The sequence below is a fragment of the Trachurus trachurus genome, assembly GCF_905171665.1.
Source record: "Trachurus trachurus genome assembly, chromosome: 14".
In the NCBI taxonomy this organism is placed as follows: domain Eukaryota; kingdom Metazoa; phylum Chordata; class Actinopteri; order Carangiformes; family Carangidae; genus Trachurus; species Trachurus trachurus.
This window is the reverse complement of record NC_139903.1, coordinates 2,651,440-2,671,276: the sequence shown is the minus strand read 5'-3', so window position 1 is coordinate 2,671,276 and position 19,837 is coordinate 2,651,440. Positions and strand designations below refer to the sequence as shown.

Genomic DNA, 19,837 nt, shown 5'->3' with positions numbered 1-19,837 from the left:
GACAGTACAAGGGTAATGGGAACAGTGGTATGAGTTACAGAGGAGATTAAGCGGCCATCTAAAGCTAGAACTGACTTGGGTTGGGGTAATTTCACTAGAGGGATGTTGTGTGTGGAAACCAAACCCTCATCCATAAAATTATCATCTGCCCCAGAATCAACTAAAACCTCCACAGAAAGCGAATCTAATGACCGGAGTAGGGTACCTTTAAGCAGAAGACGACTGGTGTGGAGAGGGGATTGAGTCGTGCGGCTCACCAGCGCCCCCCGACCGGTTGGTGAGCCAGCTCTTTTGGCCGGGTAGGGCAGGTTGCCAGATGATGTCCCTCTTGCCCACAGTAGAGGCACAGACCGAGCTGAAACCGACGCCGTCTCTCTGCTGGTAGCAATCCAGAGCGTCCCAACTGCATAGGCTCCACTGAAGAGTTGGGTGGTGTGGTCTCTCCAGGTGGCTTGCTGGGAACCCTGGCTGTAGACTCCGGAACCACCGGCTGGAGACGATGGCGAAGGCTGGAAGAGTCGGAAAACACCCTCTGCCTCTCAGACCTCTCCCTGCGTCTCTCCCTCAGTCTGTTATCTAGTCTGATGGCTAAACTAATAAGTTCCTCTAGGGAACTGGTCTCGTCCCGGGCCGCTAACTCATCCTTGATTTCATCAGATAACCCCTTTAAATATATACCTTGGAGCGCCACCTCATTCCACCCACTCTCCCCAGCTAGGATGCGAAAATTCAGAGAATACTGGGATACTGACTCTCTGCCTTGTTTAAGAGATATTAACTGGCTGACTGCCTCCTTGCCTCTCACTGGGTGGTCAAACACTCTCCGCATCTCTTCTGTAAAACTTTCAAAGTCTGAGCACAAGAAAGGGTTGTTCTCTGACATAGCTAGGGTCCATGCGGCTGCTTTATCAGAACACAGACTCATTATAAATGCGACCCGGGACCGCTCTGTAGCATAGGTACTAGGCTGTTGGCTAAACACTAAATTACACTGGTGCAAAAAAGTAGCACATGTCCCTAAATCTCCTGTGTACCTGTTGGGGATGGGGATGTAAGGCTCTCGAGGCTGAGGAGGCAGGGTGGCCCCGGACCTGGGAGATGCGGCCCTGGTGCCGGCCGCAGCTGGCGCATCAGATGGCGAACCCAGTCCATGGGCAGCTCCAGCGAGGTACGAGACTTGTGCTGCCACGTTGTCCAAACGTCCGCCGATCTCCGCCACGTTCGTGGTTAATTGTTGTAGAGTCTCAATTATGTGAGCAAACGCCGACTCGTGCTGTCCGAGCAAAACACCCTGAGCTGTTATCGCCTTGTTGAAGCGGTCCGACTCCTCTTTGTCCATCTTGGCCAGATTATTCTGTCAGGTGGGAGGGTTTTGGACCAGAGTGTGGAGCCGGACTCGGGGGTGCAAGTAATGAAAAGAGTTTATTAACAAAAAATGGTAAGTCCAAAAGTACAAACGAAAAACAACCACCAACTGAGGGGCGAGAACTGAAAAGGTGGTGGCGGCAGGGGACGAGCTGACCCAAGGCACGGTGGACTCCAAAACGTGGCTGTCTGAAAACAGGGAAACAAAAACGGAGGAATTACAAAAAGGTGCTGGCAGGACAGGCAAGACTTACTGAATGAGTGGTGACTACCGCATGGAACGGAATAATCTGGCAGCTGGGTGCACTGGCGAAGGAGCTTTTGAGGAGCTTGATGAAGGTGGAATTGGATGCAGGTGTGCAACCTGGAAGTGGGTCAGCTCCGCCCCCTGTCACCACAGACCTAAACGGAGGGAAGAAAAAAAGAGAAACACAAGCACAGGCCAACACAAAATCCAAATCAAACCAAAACCATGACAGTTGTGACTTGAAGCTGTAATTTACGGTTTCAAAAGCCTGCCTGGAACGCAGCATTAGCCAAAACGACCGGATCGCTTACTTCTGCTTTAACTTTAAGACAACCTTGACCTAGCCTGGTTGGCACGACTTTCCAATGTTGATACTCAGCATTGGGTCTGGCCAAGACGTTAAGAGAATCCATTTCTCAAAGCGCATCCTTCAAACCTGGTTTACCCGCCCCCCTCAAATGCCTCAGTCTGCTATTGGTCGAAGCCAGAATAGGCGGTGTCGAAGCTTAAACCAATCACACCGCTCTTTCCTCTGTCCGCTGCTCCATGCTGCTGTTTACAATGAGGTTCCGGCCGCTGCTCTACTGCGTCACTTACTTGAACACGCCTCTACCCAGAGCCGTTGGAGAGGCTCGACGTTGATTGGCTCTCGAAAAAGAGGGTGGAGTTCCCGAAAATTCGGGAGACAGAAATCCAGTTAATAGCACGGTTGGCCAGACTAGAAGTCAGCAGCGCTTTTGCGAGGCGTGACGTCACTAGTGTGGGCGCGACCAGGCTAACCTTGACCTGTCTTAGTTAAAATCCCTACTGTGAATAGGTAAAACTCTAAAAATCACCTTTTTTTTTTAACAACTTTTAGACAAGTTTAGACTAGTAGGTCATAGATTTGTGCCCAAAAATAAATGTTAGACTTATACAAATGAAATCCGTTTTAATCATCACTTATGGGCTTCTAGTCCTGTGTGGTGGTTGCTTTGTTTTGTTGTGCACTGGGTGGAGAGCGAGAGAGTTGATGCCAGAGCTGGTGAAGCTACGTGGAGCAGACTTAAGAAGATTTTTTTTCTTAAGAACGTTTTGTGAATCTGGCCCTGAGCTTTACTGTTTGACCCTCGGAATTGAGGTGGCCTCACACACTTATGTTGTGTTGACGACTCTTCTGTTCTCCTCGGCCGAGCCTAAATAAACTCCTTCAGCATAAGACATCCAGGACTCTGCTACTTCTTCTTCTTCATCTGCATCACCACAAATTCCTCCCTAACAATTTTGATCTGCCATTGACCTTCATCATGATCCAGAGGCAGCAGATGATCTTCCAGAAGAAAAATAGAAATTCACCCAATGGACCACTTGTTTTAGTCATAATTCGTAGGACAGTGCAGTTTGTTGGTCAAATTTTGTAATACTAAGTCAAGATTAATAAGATTACTTCACACTGGTAGATGTTTTCTGATTGTTCAGCTATTTGTCTGTTTGCTTTTTTCTGTTGAAAGGTTGAAGTTATGAATCCAGATCAAACTCCAGCAGATAACATACTAGTGCTTGTGAGGCCAGGAAATGAGCACGCAGTCCCCACAGGACCTAACGGCATCGCAAAGGCTACTGTTAATACAAACGATGGAGCTGCAAGTCTGACCATCACTGTAAGTTGACTTTTTTTTTGGATCAACAAAACATTAACAAAAAGCACAGTGATAAATAGATTCTTAATACAGATGTAATGAAGAAAGGATGGCAATTACATATTGACACCCGAACGTTTTAATAACACACACACACACACACACACACACACACACACACACACACACACACACACACACACACACACACACAAAATCACACAAAAACAACAACAAAAATACACAAAAAACTGTGTCACATCACATCACAACAAACACAATATTGATTGATTGGAACAGATTAATTGAAGTCAGATTTGTTCTGTTGAGAAAATAAATGAATAAATACCTCTTGTCAATATTAATCTTGTGTAGTGAGAAAAGGCAATGCAGAGATGGCTGGAACAGTTCTGAGAGCATTTGATTTTACTTTTCCACCAATTTGTGAAGCCAAAGACAAATTTCCACACTGTGGACATTAAAGATTTTTTTTTTCTTATTAGTGGTAGTTGTCCTTTTTTGGAAATAATTGGAAAAAGTCAATAACTGTCCCATAATAAAATTAGGAGGGAAAATGCCAGAACCAAAGTGTGGGGTTTAACTGCTGACAACCATCACAGGCTGGTAAAATGCTGCCATAGATGTGATAGGATAGTAAGTACCACTTAAAACTGAGTTAGACCTCTTCAAATAGAAGATTTATCATCAAGTTTGAACATTTCCTCCCGATCTGTATCAAACTACATATGGAAGTGACACAAATCTGAATCGAAAAGATGCAATCAAACGATCAAAATCATCCCCCTTGTAAAAATGCCATCCCCCCTCTCCATCACTCCCCTTTTTACATTAAATGTTGGACATAACATAATTATATTAAAGCTGTACAGAAAAGAAAATTGAATTTAAGCCCACTCTGGGTCAAAAAATTAGTGTAATAACTCATCTATCAGATGATGTAGCCCAAACTTTGCGCATTGGATAATACAGGCGCACGGATTATACGTCAGCCTGCTCACGATTCATCAGCCACTGATGTTGGATCCGTCATCCGTCATTCAAACGTCTGAGACGCACACACACACACCAACCTCAGGCTCGCCCCAAGCTTTGAATATCCCGCCCGCTCGATAACGACCAATCAAATAAGTTTTCCTTACTTGGGTAAACTCATGTTGCAGCTCGTGACAACTCGGCGCGACAAACAGGACAAACGGCCATTTCTGTACACCTTGAAAATTGACCGGATTCTCTCGTTGTTTCATGTGTGACTTCCTGCCAAGATTGACGCGATCGCTCGCGCACAAAATGGAACAGACGCTGAAACGATCGCTGCAGGGTGCGAGCGATCGTGGCGCTTCGCGTCCGGTCTGAACTACACCATTGGTTAACAAGGGCGCCGAAAGGAAGCGGTCTCCGTTCCGCGGCTATTTGAGGCGCTTCGGCGTCCGGTGTGAACCCGGCGTAAGAAGTCTTATTGTCAGTGTTTTGTTTTGATAACGAATTTACATGAATTACACCCCTACCCCCTCGCCCCTTCACCTCCCCCTTTTACAACTCGACTACTGACTGTAACTGTGTGTTGATGTGTGTGTTTGTTTCTAATTACAGGCAACTACAGCTGATCCTGACATTCCACTTGAAAAGCAAGCATCAGCCACTATGAATGCTCTCCCATATAAAAGTATTGGCAACAACTACATCCACATAGGTAAAGAAAAACCTGAAATAATGTCAGATGATAAAATATAAACCATGGACAAGAAGTTTTCAGTGTCTTGCTCACATTACATAATACATTTTTACAGGTGTGGACACAGCAGAGAAGAATTTAAAAATCACTCTCAGCTTCAACAGACAACAGACAATGGAAAGGATACGAACTGACATCACATACCTGGTGAGATATGCTTTGCACATGTGGACCTCTGTGAAGCTATTTTTCTTGCTTTTTAAGTGCTGATGTGTAACTCTGTCCCCAGATCTTAAGCAGGAGTCAACTTGTGAGATATGGCCGTTTCACAAAAGAAAATCAAAATCTAATTTCCCTGACAGTTCCCATCACCAACGAAATGCTGCCATGGGTCCGCATCATAGCCTACTACCATACAAATACCAATGAAGTGGTATCAGACTCTGTTTGGGTGGACGTCAAGGACACCTGCATGGGCTCGGTGAGACAAACAGCACTGATTTAACACTGTTTTACGATGAAGTGAACAAAAAGACCAACAAACTTAATAAAAGGTAGTTCCATATGGTTTAAATGCTTTAATACAAATCAGCATTTTTCATTAAGTTCCACTTTTTTTTTTTTTACATTTAGCTGAAGTTAGAACCAAAAGGAAATGAAAACACCTATGAGCCTCGCAGTTCCTTTAATCTGTTGGTCACTGGAGATCCAGGGGCCACAGTGGGACTGGTGGCAGTTGACAAAGGCGTATATGTCCTGAATAACAAGTTTCGTCTGACACAGAAAAAGGTAATGTGCTCAACTTTACTTTCCCTTCACATTTTAAATGTTGAATGAGGTGTGTACAGTGTGAGCTCATACTACATACGGATACTGTATCCTAATGCCTTCTGTGTTTGTAATTTTGTAAATGACTTTGACCCTGCCCCCTCAGGTGTGGGACCTTGTAGAGAAATATGACACAGGCTGCACACCAGGTGGAGGGAAGGATAATATGGGTGTGTTCTATGATGCTGGGCTGTTGTTTGAGTCTAGCAGTGGTGGGACTCCCTACAGACAAGGTGACTTGCCTACTCTACAGTCTCACTGTTTAGACTTCCTCGACCAGATTGTCATTTTCTGCTGTTGCGGTATCTTGCCATACAAAAAGATTAAATACTGTTTCTATTTTTATTTGTTTGTTGATTGTTGCCATTCAATTTTACTGTAAATGTCATTTTTCAGTGAACACCACAATCAAAGGTCTATTTAATTTAAAGGTGATAGCTACAAGTTTAATTCCTCCTGGCCAGTAGGTGTAGAACTCACTCTGCCTGCTCTCGCTCCAACCTTCAGTTTTACTGGTTGCCAGTTACAGCAGTAGACATGTGACATCAACGTTCTAATGCTGTTGCCACAGAGATCATTCCATGCCGATGTTGCCAACGTAACCAGATGTAAATATTTACATATTTCGGACCCGCCAAAATTTATTAAACAATTATTTATATACTATTTTAAAAAAATCCAGTAAAATTAATACTTTTATTCTGCACCCCTCTAGACATTCTGTGGATGCATTATTTTTGAAAAATGTATCTTTTTGATGAAAAAGTTGTAGTTATAACCTTTAATAATTGAGACATTATTAATTCTGGGCACAGAAAAATACAAATCTGTCATATGGCCCTGTGAAGACCTGGCATTAATGCATCTGTATTGATCCAAGTGGCCAGTTCCAAGTGTCTCCACATAAATCTTGACCCACCTAATATCGGTCCAAGACGTATGGTTGTATGGATGAAGTCAACATTTTCATTTTTAATATGCTAAAATAGTAAACAAGCAAATTTCTGTACTTTCCTTCCTTGAATGTGAGAGGAGGCATGTCACTATGCAGCGGGGGTAGCTGAATCCGAAAGTTTCAGAGGGAACCAGAATGTAAAAGTACACATGTGATAGTTGTGGAGTTTTCTATTGATCAAAACTTTCAATAGTGCTCCACTGGGGTCCAGTAAGCACAATAGGTCCCCTTTAATGCTAGGTGTGGTTACGGCCTAAGAGGAAATTAGATGACAACTAGAACACAATTTTCAGACCTTTCCTTCACCCCATTTACGCCTGCCATTAACATGCGTCTCGTATCCAGTATCACATATTTTACGGGTAAATTGAAAAAGAAAAAAGAAAATAAATAGCAGAAGAAAAAGAGAAACTGGTAGCCAACCATGAAGTTGTGCTATTGTACACACTTGTTTTGGCTTTTCAAAGCGGTGGAAGAAACCATCTTCAATATCTTGAACACAGACAAAAGAGTAGAGTTATGCATCTGCTTTTTTGAAGGGGTTAGTGTTAGGTGGCCACTGCACCCACTGTCCAGAGGACAATTTGGAAACCGTAGCGTGCGCCATGATGACATATTTTCACATGAGCAGACCTTGTTTTTTGTTGATTCACAGATGTGGCTAAAATCTAAGACCTTGTTGGAGTATGTTAAAGATCCAGTCTGTGTTGTGTTTTCAGAATTGAATTGTACGAAGGAAGCCCCCAAGAGGAGGAAACGATCTGATACTATAATGTCAGTCAGAACCAGCTTATGTAAGTACCACAGAACTAAACTACTCAATCACATACAGTCATATTAATCCAAATAAGGTGTTGCCTTTTTCAGTAATTTATTTTAGGACTTTCAATTGCAATCTATCACAATGTCCAGCCTTGTCTGCTATTAATCACAATTAATCACACATTTTTATCGATTAAAAATGTAGCTTAAAGGGGGAAAAACATCACCCCCCTTCCGCTCTGTGTGTTGTTTTACTTCTGTCTCTTTCACAACCCTCTTTCTTTTCAGTGAGTCAGTATAAAACTGAACAACAACGAGAGTGTTGTTTGGATGGCATGAGGGAAACACCTCTTTCATACTCTTGTGAGAGACGCAGCCAGTACATCACAGATGGTCAAGCCTGTGTTGATGCCTTCCTGAACTGCTGCAACAGTATTTTGACACATCAAACTGAAAGAAGAGATGAAGAACTCCATCTGGCTCGCAGTAAGAGACAGGGATATGGGACAGGCAGAAGCCCTTGTTCGTTAATCACGGTCACGCTGGTAACAATCAAAATAGTAACCTTTGTAACTTGCAACTAGGTGAAGCTGATGACGACAGTTACAAGGACAGCAATGACTTTGTTTCTCGCACCCAATTTCCTGAAAGTTGGCTGTGGTCAGACATCAAACTTGGTTCTTGCCCTCCAAACACACGCAGCTGGTGAGGCAAAAGAAATTAACACAAAAAATACACTGATAACTTAATGTATGACATGGCTAAATTTGTAGACTTCTCTTTGCCTCTTGAAGCCAAAACATATTTCTTCATTTCAGTAAGACTATGTCGCAGGATAAAAATGTTCCTTTGCCAGACTCAATCACAACCTGGCAGTTAACTGGCATCAGTCTGTCAAGTTACTATGGTGAGAATTCAGTGATGCATCTGACCCTCTCTCATCCATTATCTCTCATCTGTTACTTCCATTTAATCACTTTTTCTCCCTTTTATTTTAAAGGAATCTGTGTTAGTGAACCATTGGAAGTAATTGTCAGCAAGAAATTCTTCATCGACCTCAGACTACCCTACTCTGCTGTCCGTGGAGAGCAGCTGGAAATTAAGGCAATCCTCCATAACTACAGCGATCAACGAGTCACTGTAAGTTTGTAGCACCCTGCTCTGTTGTTTCACACCAGAGTCGATGGATAGAAAAAAGGCCAAAAACAACAGCAAAAATCTGACTGACTGTTTCACCAGTCTACAGTATGTAATCGCTGCCCACATGATAGTCAGTCCTGCAGCTGGAGCAATGTCACACAACATTTACACTGCATCTTCTCCTTCTCAAGTTTAAATTGATTCTCTGGCAGACAATTAAAGCTAAGATAAAACTGACAGCTATGCTTATGGTTATTAGTTGTAATTAAAATATGCATTTTTTAAAGGTAATGTTAATATTTTAATGGACAATGAAAAATATTAACTGAAATTATAAGTGGTAATAGACGTCACTAGCCTATGGTCCACTTGCGTCATCATCTTTGATCAGCATATCCCATTTTCTTCAAGGTGCGTGTGGATCTACTTGAGGAGGAGCATGTCTGCAGCTCAGCTTCAAAACGTTTTAAGTATCGTCAGCAGGTCAATGTTTTCCCCAATTCGCCCCGATCTGTACCCTTCGTCATTATTCCCATGAAGGAAGGAATAGTCAACATTGAGGTCAAAGCAGTTGTACTTAAAAATCCAGGACTCTATGATGGAGTCCGTAAGCAACTGCGGGTTCTGGTAAGAGAATTATCCATTGTTTAATTTAGTTTAGTTTATTAGTTTATTGTGCGTGGACAGTCCCGATTAATCAACTGCATCAAATGACAGTAAAAAGGGCAGCTTTAGCCAGCATGGCTAATATTCTGCTGTAGTCCCCGGCCAGATGACGATGGGCACCCTAAAAAACAACAACAACAACAACAGTATATTACAACACAATGATTAAAAAGAATCACTAAGGATAGGATACAATCATGCAGAGACAGCACATAGAAACATACAAGAGCAGCACATGCAATACACCAGTAATCACACACAATAGGCTACATCAGCACATACTGTACTACACATTCGGGGATGCAGACTATTACTATTTCGATACCCACTGATTCCTGTTGCAGTAAAATGTTCAATCTGCAAACATAAGTGGTGAGTATAAGCATAACATCATATATCAAGTCTGTAACTTTATGACATGAATATATCTGTGACTTCTTTTAGCCAGTTTTTTGGACAAAATTAAAGTTTGTCAGTTACCATTTGCCTGAACACCAAATCAAGCCATATTCAACATCTCTCAACTGAACTCCAGATTAAATGGCAAAACAAGTTTTCTGATCTGAATGTGTGTGTACACTTAATACAGTATTTTCTTAGGAGTGTATAAACTTAAAAGCTGTGATTTCTAATCTTTGTCCTGTCTCTTCCAGCCTGAAGGTGTACTGATTAAATCTCAAAAAATTCTAACTCTGGACCCCGTCAAGAATGGTACAAGTGAGTGTACCAATTATACAGCTACACTGTAACCTACTTTAATTTAGTCCTATTATGTTTTTATCCCTTGACTTGTTCCCCACACTTGTTTCTCCCTTTAGATGGTAAACAAGTAGAAATTATCAACAGTGGAATTCAAAGGAAAGATTTGGTGCCAAACACACCTACGAGCACACAGATATCTGTAATAGGTGAGGTGTGATATGATATTATGTTTGGACATGCTATGTGATAATGCCTGGACAATGAATTCTGCATTGGTGTAGATTAATATTGCTCTGTTGATGTAGATAAATAATGGTCTCATTTTCTGACATGATTATGAAATGTTTTTTTTTTCCGACAAACACAGGTGAGGGGTAGACTCCAGACAATTTGTTCAGGTGCTCATATCTCTATTAAAATATATGAGACGCCCATATTTTAATAGAGATATGCCCTAAATAAAATAAAGGCTTTTTACGTAAAGAATTCTTTGGCTCAGTCGGAGTGCCTTAAGTAAGCGTTTCACTTTTTCTTTTTCTAAATGTTTTTTTTTTGTGTGTGTGCATGCAGGAAGGGAACAAATAGGCGCAGTGGTGGAGGATGCCATTAGTGGGCAATCGATGGGTAATATGATCTACCAGCCATCAGGCTGTGGAGAGCAGAACATGATCCACATGACCATGCCTGTCATTGCAACGTTATATTTGGACAAAACTAGCCAATGGGAAACTGTGGGTTTTCAAAAACGGGATGAAGCTCTCAAGCACATCAGTTATGGTAGGTTCACAAAGCTGCATTTGTTCACATATTCATAACATTTTGCTGATGCCCGTCTGTGTGATTGTAAAATCTCTAACCTGGCTGAAGTGCAAGACTCAAATCCGGCAGTGTGGTGGACAACATGCTACCCCTGCCCCACACCTCCAAGCTACAGCAGGGACAATTTCGGCCAGGGATTTTAGACCACGCTCAGATGCTAATTCTAAAATTATCTGGTACTGTAGGAAAGTCAAAAAACTAAATATAAACTGTATAACTGATCAAATATGATGTTATTATAATTATTGTATTCAATATATGTATTCAATAAATGTTAATAAGTTGACAGAACACTAGGTGAAGGGCAGTAGATTTTGTGTACACTGTGATTTCTGAATTCCTCACTTTCCTGATTTCTAATCACTGACTAATTGATACCTATTAGTATTGATGGTCATCATCAAAGGCAAACTCAGTGTAGACAGATGGAATTTGTAGGATCAGTGCTGCAGCAGCAAAAATACAAATTCATATTGTAGCTGCAGCAGTTCAGAGAGGTTTTACAATAGGTGAGGTGATGCAAGATGTCTGCTTGTTGGATTGTCACTGCAAGTGCCAAAAAGACAAAGATTTGTGTCATCAGAAGAATTTGCATATGTCAAAAGAAAAGATTAATCAGCATTTCTTAAAGCAGAAGTGAGTGATCCGGTCGTTTTGGCTAATGCTGCGTTCCAGGCAGGCTTTTGAAATCGTAAATTACAGCTTCAAGTCACAACTTACGACTTTGTAGCGTTCCAGGCAACCCACTCGTGTTTTTCCGACCTGTTTTACCTGTGAAAGTCACTATAACGGCCACTCGTAACTTCTGACCCGTGAACTCGTACCAGATCGAACTGGTACGACTTCACAGGTCGGAAAAACACGAGTTACCTTGAACGCACCATAACAGTCCTCGTCCCTACGTCGCCACATTCACGGCGTCCCTTGGCTGCACACACAGCCCTGCATGCCGTTCTCTCTCCTCATTGGATAAAAACTGTAGGATACGATAAATGTTTTCTCCTGGGCTCAGAGCAGAGCAGAGTGACTGACAGACCCGTGTTTCAGTCCAAACACTCTATGTAAGTGATTGCTGTCGGAAGATACAACTATTTAAGACTTATATTAAAGGGATAGTTCGGGTCTTTTGATATGAATCTATATGGCATCCCCATCATCAGTTACGTGCTGTGACAGTGACTTTCCCCGGACTGTGTCCCGTGAGTGGAGTTCCGGCCTGGTTTCGGTGCTGACGAATGTAGTCCGGCTAGTTGGCTGGGGTCACGAAAATAAAGCGTTTTTCTTCTCAAAACAATATGCGTTCAAAAGAGTGATACATTTGCATCACAAAACCGTTGTCCACGAAAAAGTCTGACCTCGCAATCGCTTGGCGCTATTTTCTCTCCCTCCGTATCACTGCGCGCTGCCGCCTGTAGACGGCTGTGCGCGTTTCCATCAGCTGTTTCACGGAGTTTACTGCTCGGATAGTTCACATAAACATATCTGATTATGACACAAGTGATGAAGCCATCCCTTGTTTTAGCACAGAGCTAAAGGGAGAGCTTTATGAACCTGATGTGATGCTGAACCTCGTCAGATGGAGTTAAAACGAGCAGACAGAGAGAGGAGGGACAGGGAAGTGACAAGCTGTAGCTGTGACAAACAGGGTGACCGGGTGATGATCAGTAATGCAGCGCAGTCCGTTATGGAAGATCTGAGGCTCCTCTGACAGCTGCAGGTGAGCCGCAGGTGAGCTGCACGTCAGCTGGCTGGAGAGTAGTGCCGTTCTTTTTTTTTTCTTTCTTTTTTTTCCAGCAGCACCGTCCGGTGCAGGTGATGCACGCTGTCTGTCTGTGTATGTTTGTAGGTCTGATCTTCCACCATGAACTGCGCTGCAACGATCACCCACCTCTTTACCTAACTCCATCTGACGAAGTTCAGCATCACATCAGGTTCATAAAGCTCTCCCTTTGGCTCTGTGCTAAAACAAGGGATGGCTTCATCACTTGTGTCATAATCAGATATGTTTATGTGAACTATCCGAGCAGTAAACTCCATGAAACAGCTGATAGAAACGCGCACAGCCGTCTACAGGCGGCGGCGCGCAGTGATACGGAGGGAGAGAAAATAGCGCCAAGCGATTGCGAGGTCAGACTTTTTCGTGGACAACGGTTTTGTGATGCAAATGTATCATTCTTTTGAACGCATATTGTTTTGAGAAGAAAAACGCTTTATTTTCGTGACCCCAGCCAACTAGCCGGACTACATTCGTCAGCACCGAAACCAGGCCGGAACTCCGCTCACGGGACACAGTCCGGGGAAAGTCACTGTCACAGCACGTAACTGATGATGGGGATGCCATATAGATTCATATCAAAAGACCCGAACTATCCCTTTCACACAAATATATCACTTACTTCTGCTTTAAATTACCATATGATGAATGAGATGAATGTCAGTCAGAAAAAGGCTGTTTTGTTCATGTTACCAGGCTATCAAACGGAGCTTGCCTACCTTAAAAGTGATGGATCTTTTGCTGCATTTCCCAATCATCAAAGTAGCAGCTGGTGAGGCTTACAAACATCTATGAACTAGAACTATGTAAGGATGGGTGTATTTAATAAGCAAATGAAACTAAACATTTACACCTTCTGTCATAGGTTGACAGCTTATGTTGCCAAGGTGTTTGCTATGGCCAACACCCTGGTGGCAGTGGAAAAGCATGTGATCTGTGGTGCAGTCAACTATGTGATTCTCAATGGACAACGACCTGATGGCATGTTTAAGGAGGATGGGACTGTGATTCACGGAGAGATGATGGTGCCCTGACCAACATCAGTCTTAAGATAAATTATTAAAAATAAGATAATGGAGATTAAAATTACAAACACATTATTTATTTTATTTTCTGTTTGTGTGTAAACAGGGTGATGTACGTGGTGGCGCTGACTCAGATGCATCCATGACGGCCTTCTGCCTTATTGCTTTGCAAGAGACACGCACACTGTGTTCTGACACCGTTGATGTAAGTATCTCAACTGCAATTTTTCCCTCTCACCTCGAAGGTTGGGCAAAGGTTTTGACGCATTCTGTGGTGTATATAAACTTGAAATGGAAAAACCACTGCACACTAGATGTTTTATTGAGAGCGAACAACGTATTGTCGCGACCATGCGCCACCCTGGTAAGTGAAGTTTTACGGTTAGGGCTCTAACAAGTCTAGGCTACAGGGATGACACAGGTGCACATATTTCTATTGTTGAAAACCTGGAGCCTGGTGGGGTTCGCTGCCATATTGCACAATGTTCGACTCACCGGCTGCTTCCGCTCACCACCTGTAGATTGGTCCGCGAGCCTTCCTGGCAGACCGGCGTCCTGCTTCAGTGGCACCGGGGCGGCCACCAGCTCCAGCGTCCTGCTTGTGTGGACATCCGTCCGTCGTCACGCGGTCGCGGCTTTGTCAGTTCATTTTTGTTTAGACGAGACAATAACTAAAACGATAATTCACTCTTGAGGTGGAGGGGGTCCTTCGTCAACTCCCTTGACTTCTCCTCGGGGCGGCCGCCTCATCCGTCCACGAGACTCCTTCTTTGGCTTTTTCCCAGACTGCCTTGCTCCTTCCGCTCACGTCAGACTTAAGCGGCCAGGTAACCAGGCAACCAATCAAAACATTACACAATATGGCAGCCCCCCCCTTCTCAAACCTACGAAAGTAACCCCAACATTCCTCCCCTCCATAAACAAAAAAAGAAAAGAAAAAACACACACTGGACAACATATAACAGATTCCTTTCTCTATTTTTCTTCTTTTTTCCCCTTTTTTTCTCCACTGTCCTTACGACATTCAACTATAAATTTTCCTGCAAATTAGGTTCACTCAACTCTTCACATAAAACATCAAAATCCTCCTTTCCTCAGCCTCTGGACAGGGCATCTGCAATGACGTTGTTCTTGCCTGCCATATGCTTCACTTTTCTAAAGTCAACACAAAAACGGTCTGCCCTGCCTTCCTGGGCAGCCAACACCACAGGAGAACCCCATGCACCCTCTGCTGGTTCAATCACCCCAATTTGGAGCATGTACCGCACCTCATCCTCAACTGCTTTCTTCTTATGAGGGGGAAACCGGTATGGGTGTCGCTTGATGGGAGTCGCCCCCCCGACGTCCACATCGTTCAGACGTTTGTTTCTGTCCGAATAAACAATAGCTAGATCTACCCTCACTGGTACGAAAACTTTGTGCATTCATCAATCTTTTAGTAGCGCTGATCTTTTTGTAGCTACTCACAAAATCTACACCTGCTCCTGACTGTGTGAAGTGCTTGTGTACAGATGTTACTGGTTCAAAATTGCGGACTTCACGCGTGGTCCACGCGAGACGGCACAAGACTCAGGCATTTTTTTTCTTTGGCGAGACAAGAGGTTTTAATGAAAAGCCTCAATGTGCCAAAACAACCGCCAGGTGGCATCTGTGAGAACGGAGGACGACAGGCGGATGACTCAGTGATCTGTGCAGTAATCCACAGCTTAAACTCTAGGCTATTAAACTAGAACTAACTACTGTATACCCTGCCTAAATCACAGAAACTGTTGTAATATGATAAAGCCTGTCTTGCTTTATGACTTGATGATTATGTATCACAAATTATGAAGGATCATCTGCGCAAGGCAAAGATGATAGCATCAACAAAACACGTCGTAACACACACGGCTGTATGGGACAGGCTTTTATTTAATTCAGCACTCACTTTAAGTTAAACACTTTTTAATTCATAAAAACTGCTCGGCAGCGAGAAACGGACGCGTTTCGGCAATCAGCCGTCCTCAGCGTTTTTTGACTTTGAATTTTTTTGGACTGGCACCCGATTCACCCGTTCATACCTTGAGTTGAGCACGCCAGGTTTGCTGATTTTATTTAATTCAGAACAAACCGCTTAGCAAAAATGGAAAATATAGTCTATAATAATTAATTGATCTGTTGTTTGGCCACTGTTTGAAAATAACCCGAATTATGAGCAAATAATCTGATCCAGAGCAGCAGTCATAATCAGACTTCTTCTAAAATAACCTAAACATTCATTCTTTTTTCTCTTCTTCTTCACAGGAGAAAATGAGGTGCGCTGCGCTCACGGACGCGTTGATGTTTTGTGATTTATCTGCTGCCTTGACTCTGCCCTTTATACATGTGCGTTCAGATTAACAATAAGACAAGCCATGGTTGAGTTTATTGAGTTAATAATCAGCATCTTAGTACCTCTGATCCGGAGCGATAGTGTTATGAAAATCGCTACAGTTGAACTGGTCTGGTTTTTAGCTGCTCAATCTCATTGTTTCAAAGAAAAGGGATTGATTTTTATAACGAAATGAAACGAAAACAATATTATATTGATACATTGTTGTAAAAAAAATCCAAAAGAAACGAAAATGAACTAAAGAAAATAACTTTCACACACACATTAAAACAGTGCGATTGGTTGAAAGCTGATAATTAGCCATGTGCTTATAAGCTGATTGGCCGAAACCAAGAACAAAGCCGCGTGAATGGCCAATCGCCATACGGCCGACATGTAAATCAGCTGTTTCGATGGGCGTTATATGAATAGAGATGTTAATGTGGTACTTTGCACATAGGCTACTTTCTGTAACTGGAAGAAAAACAGCCAGCTGGAAGAATGTGTTGCCTAAATCTTTTACTGTGTGGGAGATCTCCACCAACGTAGCCGGGGAGAAAGCAAGTGGGACCGTTCTGCCCACGTTTCACAGATAAGCTTCATAACGGGAGTAGCCTAATGTCAGTAGTTTCTGTTTAAAACATGCTGTTTCAACCGCCCCTCCTCTGTGTCTCAAACGACCCGCATAGGTGAGACAAATAACAACATACGTTTAAAGTTATAAAACAGCGCGATCATCCAACATATGTGTTAAATTATAGCCTATGTAACTAAGAGAATAGACATGTGAGTTGTTGATCACATGATAAAAATGTTTGTTTACATAACGTCACCTGCCCTAATGTGCGTGTCCCTTCTTTTGTCTCTAGTATATTTCCCACAACTTTAGAACAAAGAACTGACTCATGCCAGATTTTTTTTCTCTAGCTTTATTTAAAATATACAGCAGCTTTATATTAGGCTACAGTCACCAGCAGGCACACAAACAGCATCCCCAGGACAGGATATCGATTACGGTCACATGCCAGTCGCTCCTCCCTTCAGTTCTATAACTTTCTCAATGACACTGTCCAGATGATCGATGTACTTATTACAGACGCTGATGGTCAGCTTCTCCATCCAAAATGTCTGGATCGCTGCTTCCAACTCCTCCCTGTTAGTTGGTTTCGCCTCAGAGCGGTTTAGGGTTATTTAGAAGAAGAGTAAGTTATTTAGAGCGGTTTATTTAGTAGAAGTCTGATTATGACTGCTGCTCTGGATCAGATTATTTGCTCATAATTCGGGTTATTTTCAAACAGTGGCCAAACAACAGATCAATTAATTATTATATGGGAGAGCCGGGTCGATTGATACACGGGACGATTGATACACAGCGATTTCCTCGAAAACCACACAAGCTTGAGCCGTCAGATTTTGTCACTATGTTCAGCACTCAACACCGACCAATCCTGGGAAAGCTTGTGAAATTACGTCACGCCATTCAAAAGTTATTAGCGCGAACCGGTTTTTGACTACGGAAAGTAAAATGTTAGGTGCTGTAGTTTTTTTGTGATCAAAAGTTGTATTGTGTGTTTCATGCAATAATAATATGACCTAACAACAGATGAATTCCTACATAAACAGGTCCTAATGTATGCAATGTCATAGTTTTGAAGTTTAGAGGCAAAACAGGTTTAAGTGTCAGTAGTCGCTGCAGGGACGATTATACAGCTGTTTCAAATGTCCCTCACGCCACCGTGCGTAGTGATTGTGGTCACACTGCGCGATCAATATCTGTATATAAATCACCAAATTAATAGCCTAACTGTTTTGCAATGAACAACAACCGATTTGAATGAACAACATATTTTTAATAAACACCAGATATTTTTAATGAACAAAACGTGTTTATGACGTGAATCAACAGATATTCAGCAAAGTGAGGGGAAAATGCCGAGGGAAAAATGACAATATGTTCAACTGTGTCTCCATAAACATGACGGACAGGGAAATAAGTAAATGAAATGAAAATGCAGTTGTCCAACAACTCGTACAAAAGAAGAAAGGCGAGTTTAATCGAAATGCGGATCCTGACAATTACGCACGGGACAAAAATATTTATTTGACCTATTTATATTGTGAGAAATTATGTGACATTTTGGCAATAACTAGTACACTAGTATGTTGTCTGATATGCTGCATAAAAACGAGAGTAATGACAGTAGTTTCTGTTTAAAACATGCTGTTTCAACCGTCCCTCTTCTGTGTCTCAAACGACCCGCATAGGTGGGGCGTTTGAGACAAATGTCAACTTACGTTCAAAGTTATAAAACAGCGCGATCATCCAACATATGTGTTAAATTACACTTGTAACTAAGAGAATACACATGTGAGTTGTTGATCACATGATAAAAATGTTTGTGTAGGCTACATAACGTCATCTTTGAAAAAGACGTTTAAATGAAAAGTGTATCAATCGACCCGGCTCTCTCCTAAGTTATTTAGAGCGGTTTATTTAGAAGAAGTCTGATTATGACTGCTGCTCTGGATCAGATTATTTGCTCATAATTCGGGTTATTTTCAAACAGTGGCCAAACAACAGATCAATTAATTATTATAGACTATATTTTCCATTTTTGCTAAGCGGTTTGTTCTGAATTAAATAAAAGCCTGTCCCATACAGCCGCGTGTGTTACGCCGTGTTTTGTTGATGCTATCATCTTTGCCTTGCGCAGATGATCCTTCATAATTAAAAATAAAAAGTCCAGGCCGGCTGCATGGCTGACGGTGTCACCACTCTCATTATCACTGGCTGTTTGTGTTGTCTGTCAAAAAATGGATGAATGAAACGACTTTGTATCGGCCGCGTCTTCTATCGAGGGAAAGTTATTTATCCTATGTTTTATCGCCCAGCCCCAAAGTGACACAGACCCGTTCATTCACAAGAAATCATCCAGCTGCACTCTCAAACAAGGTGCGGAGTGAGAAATCTGCGGCACTACTGCACAGTACTGTAGTTGGCTCATTTTAAAAACACATTTTGGAGATGACGAGACAGATGACCGAAAAAAGAGAGTGAGACGTGGGCTATAGTCTACTGTAGCTGCCGTCGTTACATTTTGTCATTGAAAAACGAGGCTACTATATTATTTACTGTCTGCAGCTAGTTCTCCTTTCATCCTCTTGTATTCTGTATCATGAACAGCGCCACTCCTAATCGCGGCTATCAGGCTGTCAGCATTGTCCCCAAAACGTCTGAGCAGTATTTAGTACGGTGCTGCCACCTAGAGGAAAACAGTTGTGGTGAAAAGTCACGCGATCACGCGATCCTGCAGTGCAGGAAAAACCCCGCAATTTTGAACCAGTAACATCTGTAAATGTAGGAATGCACAGAAATATTGCTTGTCACTGTTGGAAATTACAGTGTTACAACGATTCGTATTACTCTCTGTTATGTTCAAAATACACCAATGTCTTTGAAACACGTAATTTAAACATGACAAAGGATTAGAAATATTTGGAGAGAGAGACGTTTTCGGGATCGGACACACACAAACACGTCAAGGCTACATCTTATGATGATAATAATCTGATAGAAAACCGGAAAAACTTTTCTTCCATAAATGTGCAGCTGATATGCGATGCAAAGTGTGTTGCTACACGCTCGGTGGACACACTTCATCTTGTGCAATGGAGCTGTGAGAGATGGCTGGTGCATCTGTAACAATATAACCTGCCTATATAACTTGTGTGTGTGTGTCATGGAAATTCTTAGCTGTTTGCTGTTGGTGAATAATGAAATAGAGACTTTGCCGGCCGACATGATTTTATTTCCTTGCAAGGAAAGGTCAGTTCATACCCGAGTGGGTGATGGTAAAGAAAAGACAAATCACAATGGGGAGACCAAAACACT

At 42.4% G+C, this 19,837-nt stretch overlaps 1 protein-coding gene across 2 annotated transcripts in view; it reads left to right on the top strand.

Annotated features, from left to right (window-relative positions):
- LOC310996889 (complement C3-like) overlaps positions 1 to 19,837 on the top strand; it is a 69,446-nt gene that overhangs the window by 14,455 nt on the left and 35,154 nt on the right. Inside the window, exons 11-28 of one of the 2 annotated variants that reach the window (XM_083986397.1) lie at positions 3,103 to 3,252; positions 4,843 to 4,942; positions 5,040 to 5,131; positions 5,214 to 5,405; positions 5,558 to 5,713; positions 5,859 to 5,985; positions 7,427 to 7,501; positions 7,758 to 7,955; positions 8,054 to 8,174; positions 8,288 to 8,376; positions 8,470 to 8,609; positions 9,021 to 9,236; positions 9,929 to 9,992; positions 10,094 to 10,183; positions 10,548 to 10,754; positions 13,267 to 13,342; positions 13,436 to 13,595; positions 13,702 to 13,800. In XM_083986397.1, the coding sequence (XP_083842523.1) occupies positions 3,103 to 3,252; positions 4,843 to 4,942; positions 5,040 to 5,131; positions 5,214 to 5,405; positions 5,558 to 5,713; positions 5,859 to 5,985; positions 7,427 to 7,501; positions 7,758 to 7,955; positions 8,054 to 8,174; positions 8,288 to 8,376; positions 8,470 to 8,609; positions 9,021 to 9,236; positions 9,929 to 9,992; positions 10,094 to 10,183; positions 10,548 to 10,754; positions 13,267 to 13,342; positions 13,436 to 13,595; positions 13,702 to 13,800 (2,352 nt within the window). The remainder of the gene's footprint in view (positions 1 to 3,102; positions 3,253 to 4,842; positions 4,943 to 5,039; positions 5,132 to 5,213; positions 5,406 to 5,557; positions 5,714 to 5,858; positions 5,986 to 7,426; positions 7,502 to 7,757; positions 7,956 to 8,053; positions 8,175 to 8,287; positions 8,377 to 8,469; positions 8,610 to 9,020; positions 9,237 to 9,928; positions 9,993 to 10,093; positions 10,184 to 10,547; positions 10,755 to 13,266; positions 13,343 to 13,435; positions 13,596 to 13,701; positions 13,801 to 19,837) is intronic. The other variant, XM_083986398.1, reaches the window with a different exon arrangement.